A 20,216-nucleotide genomic window follows, 5' to 3' on the forward strand; every position below is an offset into this window, starting at 1 on the left:
CCAATCGAAACTCACAGACAGCGACGTTGATTTATACAAACTTTGTTTTATACAATGTAAACATATATATAATATATATATCTTAATCTGACTAATATTATAAACGCGAAAGTTTGTGTGTATGGACGTTTGTTACTCTTGCACGCAATAACTACCTAACGGATTTTGATGAAACTTTACAGTAATATAGCTTATGCATCAGAATAACACATAGGCTATATTTTAATTGAAATTTAATGGGGGTGAAACCGCGAGCACAGCTAGTGTATAATAAAGATATGTATTATCTATGAAATTGCTACACTCTTTAAACAGAGTCCAAGTGTGTATTGTTAATTTATTATTTATAAATTTATTGTATATGCATGTACAAATACAAATAAATTTATTAATAAATAAACAAAAAATGTTTTTTATCGAGTTACTTAGTTTTTTACACATCATCAATCTCCACTCCCTTCACTCAACTTTAGAAGCATACAATATCGCAGTTTTCCATACAGCAATCAGATAGAAATATGACTCATCACCCTCATCAAGTACAGGAAGAGATTGTAAGCAAATGAAATGGAGTGGTCTCATTGCCAACAATATACCATATAAATCCGACCTCCACGCTGTCTTCCCTGGAAACCATCGCTGTTAATTTCTGGCGATTACGCCATGATGGGTTCATTGACCTGACTCCATTCTCATCCTATCATCCTCTACTGGTGCCTCGCCAGAGTATACCGTTAGCGTAGGCGGATACACGGTTCCATACTCATCTATTGTATTTAATAAAAAATATATACTCACCGGCGCTGCGCCGTTGTGTGAACCCGTAGACCAGTTGACAGCTTCCAACGCCGGCCGTGTGGTCTCCACTGAACGCACCGATCCATAGCCATAATCCTGTGGTATGTCAAGAAATTCATCTATAACTAGTGTATATTAGATCAGAAAAATAATATACAGAATAATTAAAATCTGTTAAAGCTACTGTATCTCATTGTAGCTTGCTGCTACCATCAGGGTCCATAGTGCTTTTTCGCGCCATTTATAAACATATCAAGTGGTATGGTATTATTACCCATATCCTAATCCCTTTCCCGCGCACAGTATGTCAACTGAGGTCGCCCGACGACCTCGTCTACTAACGTGAATGGTGACATCTCGTCCCAACCGCTCCGCTTTAAATTAATTAATATAATATATTGATAAAAATAATATATAAACTTAGTATTCATCGAGTGCAGCAGCTGTGCAAGAATACACCCGCTCTCCAGTCGCAGGTACGTACTGTGCGCCCCCTTTATTTCATTCCATACAGTCCACTTACATTATCCCGCTACCCCCCATTTCTCCAGTGCTCTTATAATAATATTTTGTCACTCTTTATTGTAACACTATGGAATGCAAATGAATAAATAATAAATAAATTATAAATATAAATATTTTTTGTAAAAAGAATTCACTAATTTCAACTGAGACTTTGAGACTGAGCAACTGTAAGACATTTGCGTAGGTATAGTCTGACCTATTACAGGCGCTAAGCAGCTTACTTTGTAAGCTGTATTTTGGTTATATGTTACAGATTAGATAGTGACATTCAAGTTAGGTGACCATAAAGCAACAAGCTACTTTATAATTCGGTATTAGGGTGTGATTAGACAGTGAAACTACAGTTATGTTAGTCTTCTGAAATGGATGAAAATGCTATTCAAGTAAATAGGCCACGGTTACCACAAATATATTTCTTTTTTAAAATCAATGGCAATATAAATACTAGATAGGATCGATCCAATTCAAACTAAATACTCGGCTGAACAAAATATTATTGGTAACGCAAGCGATGTTGTGAGCAAATATAGTAAAAAAAATATTACTAACATCTTCGACTGTAGTCTCCTGTTGGGAGTTGTTGCTTGCATCTGACAGTGATCGTCTGTGCTCCTTGGGCGCCGAAGTCCTTATGAAACAAATTGTAATAATATCTTAATAATATTATAAACGCTAAAGTTTGTGTGTATGTTACTATCTCTTGCAAAAACTACTGATCGGATTTTGACGAAATCTTACAGTAATATAGTTTATACATCAGAATAACATATATAGCCTATAAATTACACGCGGGCGAAACCGCGCGCAGAGCTAGTATATAATATGCCTGGACAATTCACACAGCGCCATCTAGTCCCAGTCCCAAGCTAGGCAGAGCTTGTGTTATGGGTACTACACAACTGATATAAATAATTATATTTCTTAATACTCGTATATTTTCTTGTAACTACAAACACAGTATATTTAGAAAACAGCCAGTCTGATACAAACAAGCATACTTATATTTTTACCGAAGAATCGAACCCGCGACCTTCAGAGTTATCATATCATAGCGCTATCTAGCTTCAAACTAAGATGAGCTTGTACTAAACATTCAAATATTTTTATATATACTGGATTTACCCTTAAATAAATTCAAAACATCTGTTAAATCATATTTACTGAGCAAAGCCTATTACTCACTAAACGATTACTGGGATGACGAGCGTGCATGGCAATAGTTGTTCATGCATGGGATTAATTTCATTTAATGTTAGATATAGACACCTATGTATATACTTGGAAATAAACTGGCTTTTTTTTTAAATAAAATTAAACATTTAATTGACTTTCTTGCCAGTTCTTCTCAATTTGCATATACTGAACTAGACGGTAGGGAAAAAAATAAAATTATAATGTAAAAAATTTGACGTTCATAAGCGGCTAATATGTCCTACATGAATAAATGAATTTTGAATTTGAATAGTTAATAATACACTCAGATATGAATGAATTAATGTTCATTTACATAAATCAATACAAACAGTCATAAATATAAATACCAATATTTACGTTGTGTGGGGTTTGACTCCGGGACCATTAAAAACTGTTCAGAATGTTTGTTCGCTTTGTCAGCAATGCTCCGGATCGAAGCCATTATATCACAGTTATTTAATGATAGGAATAAATATATACATAGAAATATTATATAATATGTATAGAAAATCCGAGACAAATATAAATATTTATATAGTGCGAGGCATCAAACCCACGACCATCGGAAATTAAGCGGTGTGTATGGTCGTCAATAGAATAGAATAGAAAATCATTTATTCAAATAAACTTACATTGAAGCACTTTTGAATAGTCATAACTTTTTTTTTTAATCTACCGCTCATTCGGAATGCTGTCTCATCACAAGAAGAACAAGCAAGAAACTTGTGTGTTGCTCTTTTAAATAATTTATTCTTACTTACAATTTAAGTTTAAGTGTGTGAATACAAACCACCGATTAGCACTAATTCAATGAAATAATAAAATAGAAAAAAAAAACATTCAATATACAACAACTGGTTAAACAATTAATAAGAGAAAATAAGTCATAGTGATTAGAGCAGACCAGTCCACACAAGCAGCACCCGTTCACGAGTATGACGGATGAGCCAGCCACCACTGCGCTCGACCATATTTTAGGGAGCCCAATGACCCGGCCCACCACGCCGCCACAAGTCTGGACATTTTTGTGAGCATGACTACTCAAAACACCAGACCACGTCATAGCTACTCACAATTGCCATCTGATGTTTATAGTATTCACATTTCACATAAGAATGCATGCGGCAATTAATACAAAACCCGCTACGCTTTCATATTTCTAAAATAATTGAATCAAGAAAGCAATGAGATAAACAAATTATAACGTTGTATGCTAATAAACTAGTTATTTACTTGATATGTTGTCGTCTATGAATTCGTCTATCCTGTAATAGGCTTTCTTACACAAAAATTGTTTAATATAAGATTTGAATTGCCTCTCTGTCAGATTTAGTGCAGATTCTGGCAGTTTATTATAAAATCTTACGCAATTACCATAGAATGAATTACTGACTTTGTGCAGGCGGCATTTAGGTAAAATTGCGCGCTTATTTTTATTCGTAAGTTTCTATTTGTACAGTCTTTAAGTTTTCTAAAACTCTCTAAATTCTTCCGTGTATACATGATATTCTCATAAATGTATTATGAAGTAACGGTGAGGATATTTGAATCTTTAAAACACTGACGTAATGACTCTCTTGAACCCATACCATAAATAGAACGTATGGCTCTCTTTTGTAAAGTAAATATAGTATTTATATCGGCTGCTTTACCCCACAGTAGTATACCATATGACATAATGCTATGGAAATAACTAAAGTATACAAGTTTAGCCGTCGCCACGTCTGTTAATTGCCTAATTCTTCTAATTGCATATGCAGCTGAACTGAGTCTATTGGCCAATTTTGAAATATGAGGCCCCCATTGTAATTTCGAGTCCACTGTTATACCTAAAAATAAAACTAACTTACCTCTGTAACGCATCCAATCGTTCCTGCAACTCATATTGAGATGACAACAACTTCTGCCGACTCTGTCTTTCTGCTTCTAACTCTGCGCACAGAGCCTTCTTCTCTTGTTCGTGCTGTTTGTCACGTTCTAGAAGAACAGATTTGTAAGTTGAGTGCTTTAGATCTATATTCATATAATTCCGTTGTTTTATGTTTTTGGAATAACAAACAATCAAACAATACAGATTTTTTCAATAATTGCACCTAAACAAAGTGATGGTTGTTGTAATACGTAAATAATATAAACTATTTTCTAATGTTCAAGTAATTGATTGACATTAACTTAGATTGTGGAATGAACTACCTGCCGAGCTTTTCTCACGAGACTACAGCATGGGGTTTTTCAAAAAGGATATATTAAGGTTTCTTAAGGGTTAGCAACGCGCACGTAACACTCCAGGTGTTTCAGGCGTCCATTGGCTACGATAACCATTTACCATCAGATGGGCCGTATGCTTGTTTGCCACCATAGCAGTATAAAAAAATAAGTAAAGTAACTAACAGACCTTTCCAAAAATTTGTCCTTTGCTCAAATTCTTTAGACCAAATTATAAAAGAATCACTGGAGGCTATTTCAGCCTTCATCTCTGAAGCATCAGATGGGACTACCATGGTACTATGGCACTATTTATAACCAATCATCAATAAGATTATGATGATAAAAGCACTTTTCAGAACTTCCACAACACATATTTACACTACACAATATACACTAAAAATATAGACCTTGTTCCAATTATTTAGTTCAGATAAAAGGCGATATCGTCTGATTTAGCGTATGCAATTATCATATTAAAAGAAACATACAATTTACATGATATAAGCTATCATTAAACGCGTAAACAAATTTGTTATCAGACGCGAACTAATCATAACATTGCGCGCGAATTGTAATTCAAACACTTCAATAAATGCATCCCGTCACGTTATTTGCCAGAAAAACTTGGAATATGTATAATTGGTAATCACACAGACATTCTTGTGTGCTGCATTATCAAATAGCAAGATCGTGACAAATTTGATAATCATATATAAATAAAGGGATCGATACGAAATATTAATTATCATCAAATTTTATCAACGTACACACTTTTATCTAATGTGATATCTAATCAAGAATTATTATATTAAACCACGGTAAAAGCAACTGTCGAATATTATCTATACTAATATTATGAACAGGTAAAGTTTGTGAGTTTTGATGTCCACGGTAATCTCCTAGACTACTGATCCGATTTATTTTACTTAAGCAAATTCATTATTTGGGAGTTTGTATTCACACGAAATTTTAAAAATGTAATATTTTAGCACATGTTTTAAAGACCAAAAAGCAAGCTTTCTGCTCATTCTTCTTGAATGAATCTGCATTAGGAATAAGCAGTAGAATAAAAACACTACTAATATCAAAATTGTACTTATATGAAGTTTATTTGAATAAAGATTACTTCTGTGTCATTTAGGTCTATTGTTAAATATAATAGGGACAAGTACAGTCTTTGAAAATGTGGTTTAAACAGTTTTGAAAGTACTATCCACAGGTCATGTAAAACACGAACTTACTGAAGTTAGCTAGAGAATTTACAGAAAAATATCAAGAAAATGATAATAATAGTAACTCGACCCGTCTTTGTTACAGATCCATCATAACAAAGATCTGTAATTTTAAAAAAAATTAGTAAACAAAAAACATTCCATAGCGTATTCTTTTGTTTATCCCAAACTAAACTTGCAACACTCTTAATATAAGTTTGAATAAATCTTACCTTCTATATCCAAATCGTAGCGTTCCTTATTACTTCTCAATTCCTCGGCTAATTTCTCACTCTCCGCTTCCGATTCTTCTCTATCTTTCTTGTATTGCTGTTCTATTTCTTTCTTCTCTTCGGACAATCGCATATTGCTATCCTTTTCACTCGCCAGTTCCGCTTGTAAAGCAATAATCAAGCTGTCCTTATCATCGATACCGACACGAAGAGTTTTAACTTCAATTTCCACTAATTTTAGAAGCTCTAACTTTGATCTGTAAAATAAAATAAATAGTATGTGAGATCACATAGACTTGTTCACATTCTCCACTTTGCTAAAAATGTTCACTATTATAATAATGTTGGTAAATTATTGTGTGTGAACAATTACAACACAGTAATTCAATACAAATTAAAGTCAAATTTAAATAATATGAATAAATTTCCAAATAATATCAATACATATACAATAATTATATAATAATATAACAGATAATAATATCTCAGGGCAATTCACACAGTACCATCTAGCCCCAAGCTAAACAGAACTTGTTTTATGGGAACTAAACAACTGATATAAATACATAGATACATTTTTTGTAAATATATATACATAGAAAACAACGATGCCTAAACAAACAATCATACTTATGAATCATAATTATAGAAATGTTTGTACCGTGTGAGAAATCGGACCATCATTGCGAATTAAAGCGATGTGCTAAAGAGCTAGACCACTAAGATCGTCATATAACAAAGAAAATTTGACTTAAATATTTATATTTAAGTCAAATTTTCTATACCACGTTCTTCAATTTCGTGACTTGAGCAGTTTTTTACTGGGATATTGCATTGTTTTACTATGTTATATTATATATAAAATTCTCGTGTCACAGTTTTCGTTCCCATACTCCTCCGAAACGGCTTGACCGATTCTCATGAAATTTTGTGAGCGTAGTGAGTAGGTCTGAGAATCGGCCAACATATATTTTTCATCCCCCTAAATGTTAGGGGTAGTCCACCCCTAATTTTTTTTTTTATTTTAAGGCAAAACAACGTATGCTGGGATAGCTAGTACATATACATATTAGTAATGGTAAAGTATGCCAATATGAAATCTATAACACTTACTTTAAGTCCGCAATTTGCGTGTGCAACGGCTCAATACATTTGTTCCTCTCGAGGGCATCACCGAGCCGCTGTTGTAAGCTGATGATTTTATTCTCCAGACCTTTGTTCAGTTTCTTCACATGATCAAGACTGCGCGCTTCTATACGGAGACGTTTGTACTGACGGCGGGCGAGGAAGCGACGTATCTGATAAATAATAACATATTTTAATAACACATAGAATATAATCTATACATATAAATAAAATTGGTGTGTCTGTTTGCAATATTGAAAGAACCGATTTTTACTACATGCATATATAAATACGTTATAGGTATACACCAAATATTTTTTTTTACAATTATTGTCTGTCTGTTCCGTTTGTTTCTGTTTGTTCCGGCTAATCTCTGAAATGGCTGGACCGATTTTGACGGGACTTTTATGGCAGGTAGCTGATGTAATAAGCAGTAACTTAGGCAACTTTTATTTTACAAAAAATCTGTCTCATCACAAGAAGAATGTTACTTTACATTTTTGAATTGAAGTGTGTGAATACAAACTACCAACTAGCACTAGTTCAATTAAATACTCAAATATAGAAAATATTAAATATACAACCAACTGGTTGAGTAAATCAGTCATAGTGATTAGAGCACTCAGACCAGTCACTGCGCTCGACCATATTTTAGGGAACCTAATGACCCTAATGACCCTAATAACCATACAATATGAAATGAACATTTTTTAAATAAGAGAGAGAACTGCTTTAGTGGAGCAGCTCCAAATCGATTAAAACTATGACTAAGTATTCAAAACTGCTTAAATTTAAGTTTATTTGAATAAAGGATATACTATTCTATTCTCACAACTTTTGTGACTTTTTCATAACTATTATTATGGGTGTAGATTAAATATAACGGGGAAAGAACAACGGGGTTTTTGTTTCCAAAAATATATAACAATTTAGATAGGTTACAACGAAATTGTAATTTAAGTAGTACCAGCACTGAAGTCGAAATTAAAAAGAGCACTTTTATATAAAGTTTAAAAAAAAATTGTACATATATTATTGTTAAAATTCTGTAAAAACACGTATTTATGTGTATGTATGTAGGTATGTGAGTATTAAGAAAACTGAGCGATATCTTGCCAACAAACTGTTCTGCAGTTTGGCGAGTCAATGTGTAAAAATAAATGTACTTATCATTTTATTAAATTAAAAAAAAACGGTCGGAATTTGATCGACAATAGAGTTATTTCAATTTGGATATTGACGACTTACAGCCGCTTGTGCGATGACAATCTGCCATCTCAGCTTCTTTGCTTTCTTTCTCGCAAGGTAGCCCCGTGCGTAGCGTTGCAACGTGATTACCTGTAAAGAACATTGTATTATGTATAATGAAAATAAACACTTTTAAGAAAGAATAAGCTCTTACAGGTTTACCTCATTTCTATCGTTTGATTAATTACATCATTAATATACAAAGTAAATACAAATTAATAAAAAAAACCATAAGTTATATAAATTTTGCTGGCATACTTACCGCTTTGACCTTCCTCCGGTCTCTGTACAGTCTCCTGGCGAGGAATCCCCTGCCATACGCCTGTAGACCGATAGCCAGTTTTCTCCATCTTTGGTATTCAACCCTTGCGAGCCATCCACGAACATTCCTCTGGATTTTAATTGCCGCACGGTTACGGCGAACTTCTTGTGCTTTGCTGTAGAAAAAAAAGATATTGTGTGATTTCCTTCATGTAATGAGAATGTCAAAAGCCTATTGACCTCTTGAGAGGTATCAACTGGCCCCACTGACCGTCGTGCGAGGTATCCCCTCGCCCGCGCCTCAGTCTTCTGTCCCCACTGACCGTAGTGCCAGATATCCCCTGGCCGCGCCCCAGTTTCTTGCCCCTCTGACCGACCCGCGGTATCCCCTGGCCCGCGCCCCAGTCCCCTGCCCTGCCTTACCGCCGTGCGAGGTATCCCCTGGCCCGCGCCCCAGTCCCCTGCCCTGCCTTACCGCCGTGCGAGGTATCCCCTGGCCCGCGCCTGCAGTCCCCGCAGCGCAGTCATCAGCCGCAGGTACCGGCGCCTGGCGACGAATCGCCGCACGCAGCTCTGTACGCGCACGCAGTACAGCCGCTGGATATCCGCACGGATCTTCTCCAAGTATGCCACCTGCAAACAGTACATCATTTTTTTATGTGAAGTAAAATAACAAGATATTTGTTGGTGGTCGCATCGTGCGAGCGCAAAACGACCAAATGATCTTTAACTTAAATTTAATTTAACTAGTGATCGCCCAGTAGTCGTAATTCAACCATAATTAATTAACATTCAGTAAGACAAATAATATTAATGTCCGCGCATTTTCATTTCCCTAAAAAAGGGTATAAAATTTCTGCATCACGTATTAATATAATGATCATTAATTTACAAATCCATTAAGTAATAAAAGGGACTTCTTTGTCCATCTTATCTATTAGATCTATCACCAATTCAAATGGGGATCAAAATTACGACAACCTGAGTCGAAACCCTAGCAACCCCAGACTAAAGTAGTATCCGTCAAGCAAGACTTGGCCTTCAGCCGCTCCAGAAGTCCTTCCTTTGTTTTAGAGTACCGACTGCACTAGCCCCCTATCAACCGGTGAAGCTATAAAGGCCAGCTGCAGCAAACAGCATTAGAGTAATCCGAAAAAAATCTTCTTAAATATGACTAATTACCTGTCCGGCTCTGAAGAATATCTTCGTAGCTCCAAACTGGTACTTGTCTGGATCTTTGAGATGTTTGGCCAGTATGCGACCACAAGTGCTCTTGATGTTGGTGCGATCTATGTCTTTGTGAACGCAGAGTAAACGGTATCTGTAAATAATTTTAGGTATATATAAAATTCTCGTGTCACAATGTCAGTTACCATACTTCTAAACAGCTTCAGCGACTTTTAAGAAATTTTATATGCATATTCAGTAGGTCTGAAATCGGTTAGCTATTTTTCTTACCCCTAAGTGATAAGGCTTGTCCACCCCTAACATTTTATATTTTGGACAATTTTTATTTTTTTATAATATGGCATTAAATACATACAACCCTAATTTTTTACCCTTATATCACTAACCCCTATTTTTTTTATACCGCTATTAATTTATATAGCAAAACAACGTTTGCTGGGTCAGCTAAGTAGATATCAATAGAAATAGAAATAATCTTTATACAAATAAACTCATTACAAGCACTGTTGAATAGTCATATTTTGATTCTACCACTCATTCGGAATGCAGATGAATCACAAGAAGAATGAGCAAGAAACTTGTGTGTTGCTCTTTTTAATAGATGTTTTTTTATATAAATAATTACAGTATAACAAGTAAGAGGCATGCGATAATCAACATAGAAGTCGCTACGCACTCATTATTAATGTAATCAGATAATATTGTCAGTGCTATAGATTTAAAGTTTTTCTATAAAAACATTATTATCGTTAACGAATTCTTCAATTTTATAATAAGCTTTTTTGCAAAGGAACTGTTTTATTTGACATATAAATCTTTTTTCTGGCAGATTTATAACAGACTCTGGTATTTTATTGTATTGTAATATTGAAAGCATCAGTGGTCTTATGGCCGAATTAAGATTTTTATGAAAACTTTATTTAAAATCGATTATCTGAAAGTCATCATTGGCTAACTGACCCAACTGCATGCTCATTCCATCATCCTCTACTTGTGTCCCGGTAGTGCATACTATTTGTGCAGGCAGGTGCACCATCCATTATAATCAATTAAAAAATATTCTCATTTACCTATGAAAGAAGTCTTGGTACAACCACCGCGATGGGAAACCAGCCGCTGATATCCGTATGGTCTCCAGCACACCACAGGCCCTGTAAAGTAAAATTTCAATAAGTGAACGCACCGACACAGCCTAGTGGTTATTATCTCATCTTACACTAAAGATAGCGAGTTTCAATGAGTGTGTTCTATTATAAAGAGGTAAAGTTATGAGTTTGAGAAATTATAGAATAATCTCTGGATCTACTGAACCGATTTTGAAAATTCTTTTAGCGTGGGATATAGCCTAACCAATAGGAGCGGAGCTGCAATGCAATATGTATCAAAAACTGAGAAAATGTGGAGCAGATGATATCGCCCGGGAATTAAGTAAATAATTTAAATAAAGTCCCATACCTAGTTATAAAAATATCAATCTGCTTTTATTTTCAGTTATGAATCTTTGGACTTCTCGCGCTACATCGAACGCACTCCTGATTGCGCGTGAAAGATCTTTCACAAAGTAGCAAATGATAGCAAAAAATAATTTCATTTCATTATTATATTAATAAATATTTTCATTTAGACGGCCTCAGTAGTCCAGCAGTTTAGCCGCCTTACTTCCGATGGTTGCGGGTTCGATTCCTCGCACGGCACAAATATTTGTATTCATGAGTATGATTGCTTGTATCGGTCTGCGTGTTTACTGTGTATAATATGTATGTATTTACGAAAAAAAAATATCTATGTATTTGTATTAGTTATCTAGTACCCATAACATAAGCTTTAGCTAGCTTAACTTGGGTTTAGATGGCGCTGTGTGAATTGTCCTGACATTATTATTATTATTATTAGGGTTCTCTCTACTGATTGTCACTATTATCCACGACCAAACAACGCTCGGTAACTTCAATAGTCAACAAGGGTACGGACACCGCGACTGCTGTGTGTCGCGATATTTCGTTGGACAATCTAATGACGGTAGTTGAAAGAACACATAGGTGTCAGCACCTACCAACATTGACATCGCTGATCAGCTCGTTACCATAGCTACTGCAACCATATAATATGCAACCATACCATATTTTTTTTTGTGAACAATATAAATAAATTAAGTTAATTAAAGTCCCGTAGATAGTTATGAAATATCAAATATCTTTTCAATCCAAACCTAAGTTGATGAACAGCCCTGGCGGGATCGAAGCTGAACGATTGCTTGGTGTCGTTGGGCTTGATGCAGCGCACGTAGTGCGGCGTGGTGGCCGACAGTGTGGCCATCAGTGCGGACAGCGACGCTCGGAACTGAGAGCCCACCGTTTGCTTCTGACCGGATGGTCGTTTCACTGGTTGCTGGTAACAACGGGAGAATTAGCTAGGCATTCCTATTTTTTTAATTCTCTCCCTCTACCTCTTTCTTTCTGCATATATCACTGTTTAATTCGCTTAGGGTTATTATAATCCTAATATTTCTCTTGGTTTTTTATTTATTGAAGGGTTGGACTATTATCAGATACTTTAGACCTGTAGCACTGCGACCTATATAGATCTATTGTGCTCACTCTTTTTCAAAGTTCGCTACCTAGATCCGTCAGGCACAAGAACTGAAGGATATTCTTAGGAGTGATGGTTTTTTTTCCTCAGGAGATATAACCACATAAGATGTTTACTTTGTTATAAAAGTGTAATAGTGTCATTTTTAGAGCTAATGGGGCAATTTATTTTAATAACTTGAATGCCAATCATTCTGATGGAAAGTGGCAGAATTTTACTACAAGTATTTATAGTATAGGAACAGATGAATCAGTCAGTCAATCACTGTATAGTATAACAGATAGCACATGATAATAGCACTGCATGCATTAGCACTCTGCCTTATCTATCTTCGTAATCATGCAAACAACTTTGTGCAGTCTCCCTTAGGTTGAATGTATTTATTGTATTTATTCATTCTCTCATTCAATTCACTCATTCATTATTCATTCATTATGTACTAATTTAGTCACTGTCTCATTCTTTCACTAATTCAATCGTTCTCTCATTCATTCACGAATTCAGTCATTCTCTCACTCATTCATTCATTCTCTTATACTTACTGTAAGACTGCCAATCGCCATGTTGGGCTGTCTGCGTCTTGACGGCGGCGGTAGAGTCGCGGACTGGTCTTGCTGCTCCGCGAACATTGTGTGGATGAGACGGCAACTGGTCGCTGACTTTATACATTCCAGCTGCTCCTCAGACACCGTGTCTCTGTTCTTCTCCAGAAAACCACCGGATTGATATTCCACGTTGTCGGCGAAATGTTTTATTATGAACGCTGTGAATCAATACAATAGAAATTTTATCGAATTAGGTTTGGAGCAAGTACATTTCATTACATAATGGATTTATATTACTTTGTTTATTTCTACTACCATTAGCATGTGTGAGACAATAAATATTCAGTGCGGAGACCACCGCTACTGGAAGCATTACAACCTTCTATACCTTATACCATATTGGTGATCAAATACAACCTTTATTGAGTCTACACCCATATTACGACACATATCTACGAGTCGACTGTTTGCATCAGGGCACAGGGCAGTTTGATCGTCGAACAGTCAACACTATATATATCCGAACTCTATTCAATACTTGATGACGCCTCTTTTTATTTCTGAACTTAGAAGCATTATTCTCAGTTAATAAGACAATTTCAATATTATAAATTTTATATTATTTCATAGGTATGTTAGTCTATAAGGTATTTATAATATGGGCCTAGTAGCCTGAAATAAATAAATAATAATTAAAAAACTTAACAAAATGGAAGCATTTCACTAAACTCACCAGATCGGCCGAACCTTGGCTTCATAAAGTGCGGGTACTTGGCACACTTATCATGCAACTTGGACACGAAACCCTGATCCGAGCCCTGAGGTACTCGGCACTCCTCGTCGAGCAGCGCCAGGATACCAAGTTTATCCTCAATCAGGTCTATACACGGCTGGTTGTCGTAGAAGTCGATCATCTTCCATGATATTTCCTCCTGTTATTAATAGGGGAGTTGAATAAATTTAATGTCAATAGATTTTGTAATATTTGAAAAAAAAAAAGTACATATAAAATAATTTGAAACTTGTGTATTTTTAAATAAGGAAATAAAGGTGTGATTTAATATTAGAAAAAAAATCGATAGTGTGACATTTATAGCAAAGGATTGTAGTTAGAAACTTAATATAAAAAATCATATGACCAGAATTCATTCCACTCTTGTGGTGGAAGATTTTGTGATATTACGTTTACAAGATTTTTTTATAAATAAAATTAGTAATTTTTTTATCCAGAGCAAATATATTACTATAATCGAACAGAACTAAACATGTAATACGGGTAGAGTTTACTGTGCCATGGGTATCATATTGCTGTGACGTAATATATGGATAACCAGCTATTAATAATAATAATAATCTCAGGACCATTCACACAGCGCCATCTAGTCCCAAGTTAAGCTAGCTAAAGCTTGTGTTACGAGTACTAGATAACTGATACAAGTACATAGATTTTTTTTTTCGTATATATATAAATTATACATAGAAAACACCCAAACCGATACAAACAATCATACTCATGAATACAAAATATTTATGCCGTGCGAGGAATCGAGGAATAAAGCGGTGTGCTAGATCGCTAGACCACCGAGGTCGTCATACTAATTACATAAAAAGCAGAAATAACTACATACCTTTATATATTCGTCCTGTTCAAGCTTGAAGACGTGCGAATTGAACTGCTGCTGTAGTTTCTCGTTCGCGTAGTTAATGCAGAACTGCTCGAATGAGTTGATTTCGAAGGTTTCAAACCCGTAGATGTCCAGCACGCCTTAATTAAAAAAAAAACATTTATATTAAAACTGAACCGGCACATTTTGTTGTTCTATATAAGTTATTTCTAGATAGGGCTACCCTTATCACCGTTAAGACTTATGACCTATTCTTAAAGATCAAGAAACAAAAAAGTTTATATTCCCGACTAACCCCTAGCAATCTACCCCATATAGGATAATAGTCGTGACAGTATGTCATGTTTATATTATAAATTAAGTTGGAAAGTTAATTTCATTTAACATTACTTGATTCTTTTTCATTTAGTCACCAAGTGATATCATTAGGTATACTTTTTGAACGAATGAAAAGAATGAATGATTTCCCTCGACACTCACCAATGAAATGTTTTTTCTCGTGGCCAGTATCGAGCGCTCTATTGACAGCTCGCACGAGCCACGCGAACTGTTCGCCGTACATTTGTTTGACGAAAGCTATTCTAATTGAGATATGTTCTATAACCTTTTTCACATTGCTTGATATAATACTTGAGTCTTTTTCGTTCGTTACTTGAAGAACGAATGATAAGAATGAATGAATTCCCCCAACACTCACAAATGAAATGCTTCTTCGCATGACCCGCATCGAGCGCTCGATTGACTACTCGTACGCCAAGCGAACATTAGCTTGGTATTTTGTGCATTGAAGTCGTATAAACAAACAAATAACACTATTAAAATATAATTTGTTTCGCCACCTTTTATTTGAGTTACTTGTTGAACGAATGAAAATGAATGAATGAATTCCCCCAACACTCACCAAAGAAATGCTTCTTCGCATGACCAGTATCGAGCGCCCTATTGACTGCTCGCACGAGTCAAGCGAACAGTTCGCCGTACATTCGCTCGACGAAACCTATTCTAATTTAATTTTTTTTAATTTTTAATGTAATACTCTATTCTTTTTCAAAACCAAGTAATATCATTAGATTTACTTGTTGAACGATTGAAAAGAATGAATCAATTCCCGGCCAAGCGAACAATTCGCCGTACATTCGCTCGACGAAACCTATTCTAATTGAATTTTGTTCTATAACCTTTTTAATATTACTTGAATACTCGATTCTTTTTCATAACATTCGATTAATTGACGCCAATGAATGAAAATGAAATGCTTCTTCGCGTGATTCTAATTGAATTTTGTTCTATAACCTTTTTAATATTACTTGAATACTCGATTCTTTTTCATAACATTCGATTAATTGACGCCAATGAATGAATTCCCTTAACACTCACCAATGAAATGCTTCTTCGCATGACCAGTATCGAGCGCTCTATTGACTGCTCGCACGAGCCATGCGAACAGTTCGCCGTACATTCGCTTGGCTAATGCGTCTCTGGCTGCGGCCGCCCGCGGTTCGTCGAGCCTGGACACGATTACTTCGTGTGCGGACGCTATCTTGCGGTGAGTGAGCCAATGACGGAGGTCAGTCGCTGTGATGCCTAATAAGTTGCTTGTCGCTAGCAGATGTCTGTCCCGCGCCTGGCAAACATAGTTTTATAATAAAGGTTTATTATAATTAAGAATCATTAGATAGTATAAAACAAAGTCGCTGTCGCTGTCTGTCCGTCCCTATGTATGCTTAAATCTTTAAATCTACGCAACGGATTTTGAAGCGTTATTATTTTTAATAGATAGAGTGATTCTAGAGGAAGGGTTACATGTACATCCGTGGGAAGCCGGGGCAAGTAGCTAGTTATAAATAATTCACTTAAAATGAGAACTAAAAATATTAATGTATACAAAATTAAACATTCATGAAAACATAAAAGACGGTCATCATCATAATCTCAGCCCGGAAGACGTCCACTGCTAAACAACGGCCTCCCTCAAAGACCTCAAGGATCGGTCTTGAGGAGCTCGCCTCCATCGCTTTACAGCGATCTTGACCGACTCTTGCGAACTTGATAAAATACGGTATATACATATAATGCAGACGGCGGAGAAGTAAAATCGAAGCAGCAACCACGCATAAATGATAACATTTGTTGATTGACTTACTGAACGAATCTAGATGGCCTCAGCGGTATTGGGTTTACATATACACAGATATACAATGCTAGGTATGACTTGTTAGAAAGTATTTTTTATATAATATGGTCTTTTAGTTATTGTATTATGGTTTTCTTAAGAGTCCGCAACGCGCACGTGACACACCTCGTTCAGACGTCCATAGGCCACAGCCGTAGGGAATGAAATTGGCTATAAAACATATTAAAACAGTAAAGCGTTGCTGGCAAACACGCATGCAGCCCATCTGCTGGTAAACGGTAGTAGTAGCAGCTGAAATGGACACCTGAAACACCAGGTGTGTCACGTGAGCGTTGCTGATATATTATCATATGCATGTAGTGAATAGCTGTTAATTTAGAATTACAAACAGACACTTGAATTTTATTAATTTGTATTATTATTTAATAGTTGTTATTATATAATATTTATTATATTAATCTTATATTTACATTTATGTAGGCTCCCTCCTCGCTCTCTTGTCCATCTTCAGGTCCACACGTGGTCAGCTCGATGTTACCCAGGTGTAGGATGCAGGCGAGCACCGCGTACATGTTCTGTTGCTCCGTTTCTGACACACCTGAGGATTTTTTTTAATGACTGTAATGCCACAACTGGTGGTAAGTAGCGCAGCTTTTATATCGTACACTTACAAACTTTAGAAAAGTCCCTCTAAAGTTTAAAAATATGCTGTTGTAATGCTGTTGGCCGCAGCTGGTCTTTTGCGAGTGCAGAGAGTATTGTAATCCCGCGAAAGCGCATTGTAATCCCGCAGAAGGGCATTGATATCCCACGGAAGAGCATTGTAATCCCGCGGAGGGGCATTATAATCCCGCGGAAGGGCATTATAATCCCGCGGACGGGCTTATGATACAGCTGAAGGCTCGACACTCAAGCAGTCGTAATTTCCATCCCCGTTATATTCTACACAGTGATCGAAATCGACAGAGTAGTAGAAGATAAAATTCAATCATGGGGCCTTCTTGAGAAGGCTAGTTACCTAATGTGACGAGAGCATTCCTGGTCTCATTGAATGCTTTCAAGTCATCCACGCCGTCGATGTTGGGACTCCCGCCTTGGTTCAGGTAATGGAATGTATCCTGGTGATCTGGAATGAAGAGTTCAACAATTACTGACGGCCTTTAGCACGCGCAGTTTAGCACGGCGCTTTACTTCTGATGGACGCGGGTTAGATTCCTTGCATAGTAGAAACATTTGTATTTATGAGTTTGATTGTTTGTATCGGTCTGAGTATTTTCTATGTATATTATCTCGGTATTTACTAAAAAATATAAGTATTTATATCAGTCGCCTATTGGCTACCCATAACACAAGCTCTGCTAAACTTGGGACGAAATTAATGCACTGAAATTATGTGGAGTAAGAAAATAGAAGGATGCCGAGCGTTGTTAGAAATATTACAAGTGTTGCTTACACTTGTAATATTTCTGGCAACACTCGCCACCTTTAGCAATAGGACCTAACGCAGTTACTACTGAAGTTAAGGATGGCTGTTGGTATAATAAAGTCCTCGATTGGCGACCGCGGACCGAAAAATGCAGCGTGGGAAGGCCTCCAACAAGGTGGACCGATGATCTGGTCAAGATCCCTGGAAAGCGATCGATGCGAACAGCGCAGGACCGAAAGGAGGAGCATGTCGTGGAGATTTTTGGCGAAGGCCTTTGTTCAGCAGTGGACGTCTCCGGGCTGAAATGATGATGATGATGATGATGATATTAAGTATATTTAGTTCATAAATACCCAAATGCAGCTCCGGCATGAGTCCTCTGGCGGCGCACAGCTGGTAGAAGATGTGGTAGTTCCTCTCTCCCGCGCTCTGGTACACCACACGACTCTTCTCCAGCAGGTAGGTGCGCATGCTCGCGCCGGATATCCGGTACTGGCTGTCGAAGTGTATTTCTATGAACTTGCCGAATCGCGACGAGTTGTCGTTCCTTGTTGTTTTCGCATTACCAATAGCCTGTAATAAAAATGAATAATTTTATTAGAGATTCAGCGTAATAGACGTAAGTAGACGGCCCACATGACGATAAGCGGTAACCGTCGCCAATATAGCAATTGGTACATTGCTAGATTGGCGAGTCAGGTAGACCTCCACGCGGTTCCCCCTCAAAACCATCAAGGTAAATTGCCATTTGCCCAGATGACCTAACTGACCTGACTTCATACTTATTTTATCATTCTCCACTGGTATATCGCCAGCGTAAACCATCATCGCAGGCGGTTACACCATTCCATCATCCTCCACTGGTGTCCCGCTAGCGTAAACAGTTAGTGCAAGTGGTATTTATAATAATCATCAGTGTAAGTATCGACTGGATGGATGGGATTCGAAAAGCCGTCTTTTTTTCACAGAATAAAATATATTTATGACGGTTACCTCCATAATAGGGCTGGAGGCGAGGACTTTCCTCTCTACTTGTGTCTCGCTGGCGTTGCCTCCCACTGCCGCGAAATATCTCATTGCATATTTGGCTGACACTGTCTTGCCAGCGCCCGATTCTCCGCTTACTGTTGACAAAAAGTAAAGTTTTTTTATAGCACTATCAGCTACTCGCCCCGGCTTCGCACGGGTGTACCTGTTTTATATATATAAACCTTCCTCTAGAATCACTCTATCTCTCCTCTAGGATCCTGGGGCCCGTTCAAGTATTACGTAAGCACTATGTGGGGTGGGGCGTCTTTGCTTTGCTTATTTTGGATGGCATTTACTTTTTTACACGAATGGCAACCCTCACATTGTCTTTAATAAAAAACATTACATTAATTGAAAAATATTTACGTAAGCATGGGAGGAGGGGGTAAGAGCTTTGCTTACTTTTGCTGACAAGGGAGATGGGGGGGGGGGGGTAAATAATTGTAATAAGCTGCTAAAATATTTGAACAGCCCCCTACAGATGATGTATAGATTTGTGTGTAAATAAAAAAAATCTATGCTTAGTGGGTTGATGTTAAACAATGACTCACCTATGATACTTTGATCCCTGGTTTCCCTCTCCAGTTTTGTGTAGGCCTCTTCGGATACAGCGAAGATATGCGGGTCCAAGTCCCCCATAGATTGGCCCCGGTAAGCCATAATAGTTTCATCTCCTGTGGAAATATCAAAATGTACAATAAATAACTGTTTATAGCCTTTATAGCTTCATCTGACGAAAATTGGGGCGATTTTTTTCTAAATATTCTAATGTTGGACGTAGCTGATCTTCACAACTTCATCAGACTATAAAGGGGGCGAGTGCAGAGAATACTCCAAACCTACTGAACGACCTTTAGAACGGCTGAAGGCCAACTCT

At 36.8% G+C, this 20,216-nt stretch overlaps 1 protein-coding gene across 1 annotated transcript in view; it reads right to left on the minus strand.

The window, feature by feature from the left end:
• LOC131852305 (unconventional myosin-Va) overlaps positions 1–20,216 on the minus strand; it is a 50,442-nt gene that overhangs the window by 23,198 nt on the left and 7,028 nt on the right. The window contains exons 5-24 of the mRNA XM_059202979.1: positions 19,891–20,013; positions 19,304–19,434; positions 18,664–18,883; positions 17,903–18,010; positions 17,355–17,482; positions 16,128–16,374; positions 14,754–14,890; positions 13,859–14,057; positions 13,123–13,343; positions 12,201–12,379; positions 11,062–11,142; positions 9,986–10,124; positions 9,279–9,436; positions 8,805–8,979; positions 8,543–8,632; positions 7,283–7,467; positions 6,170–6,426; positions 4,368–4,494; positions 1,873–1,951; positions 799–894 (exon numbers count right to left, since the gene is read on the minus strand). Coding sequence (XP_059058962.1) covers positions 799–894; positions 1,873–1,951; positions 4,368–4,494; positions 6,170–6,426; positions 7,283–7,467; positions 8,543–8,632; positions 8,805–8,979; positions 9,279–9,436; positions 9,986–10,124; positions 11,062–11,142; positions 12,201–12,379; positions 13,123–13,343; positions 13,859–14,057; positions 14,754–14,890; positions 16,128–16,374; positions 17,355–17,482; positions 17,903–18,010; positions 18,664–18,883; positions 19,304–19,434; positions 19,891–20,013 — 3,080 coding nt within the window. The remainder of the gene's footprint in view (positions 1–798; positions 895–1,872; positions 1,952–4,367; positions 4,495–6,169; positions 6,427–7,282; positions 7,468–8,542; positions 8,633–8,804; positions 8,980–9,278; positions 9,437–9,985; positions 10,125–11,061; positions 11,143–12,200; positions 12,380–13,122; positions 13,344–13,858; positions 14,058–14,753; positions 14,891–16,127; positions 16,375–17,354; positions 17,483–17,902; positions 18,011–18,663; positions 18,884–19,303; positions 19,435–19,890; positions 20,014–20,216) is intronic.

This window comes from Achroia grisella, unplaced genomic scaffold, assembly GCF_030625045.1.
Source record: "Achroia grisella isolate CSIRO2021 unplaced genomic scaffold, CSIRO_AGI_Agris_v1 utg841, whole genome shotgun sequence".
NCBI classification, from domain to species: domain Eukaryota; kingdom Metazoa; phylum Arthropoda; class Insecta; order Lepidoptera; family Pyralidae; genus Achroia; species Achroia grisella.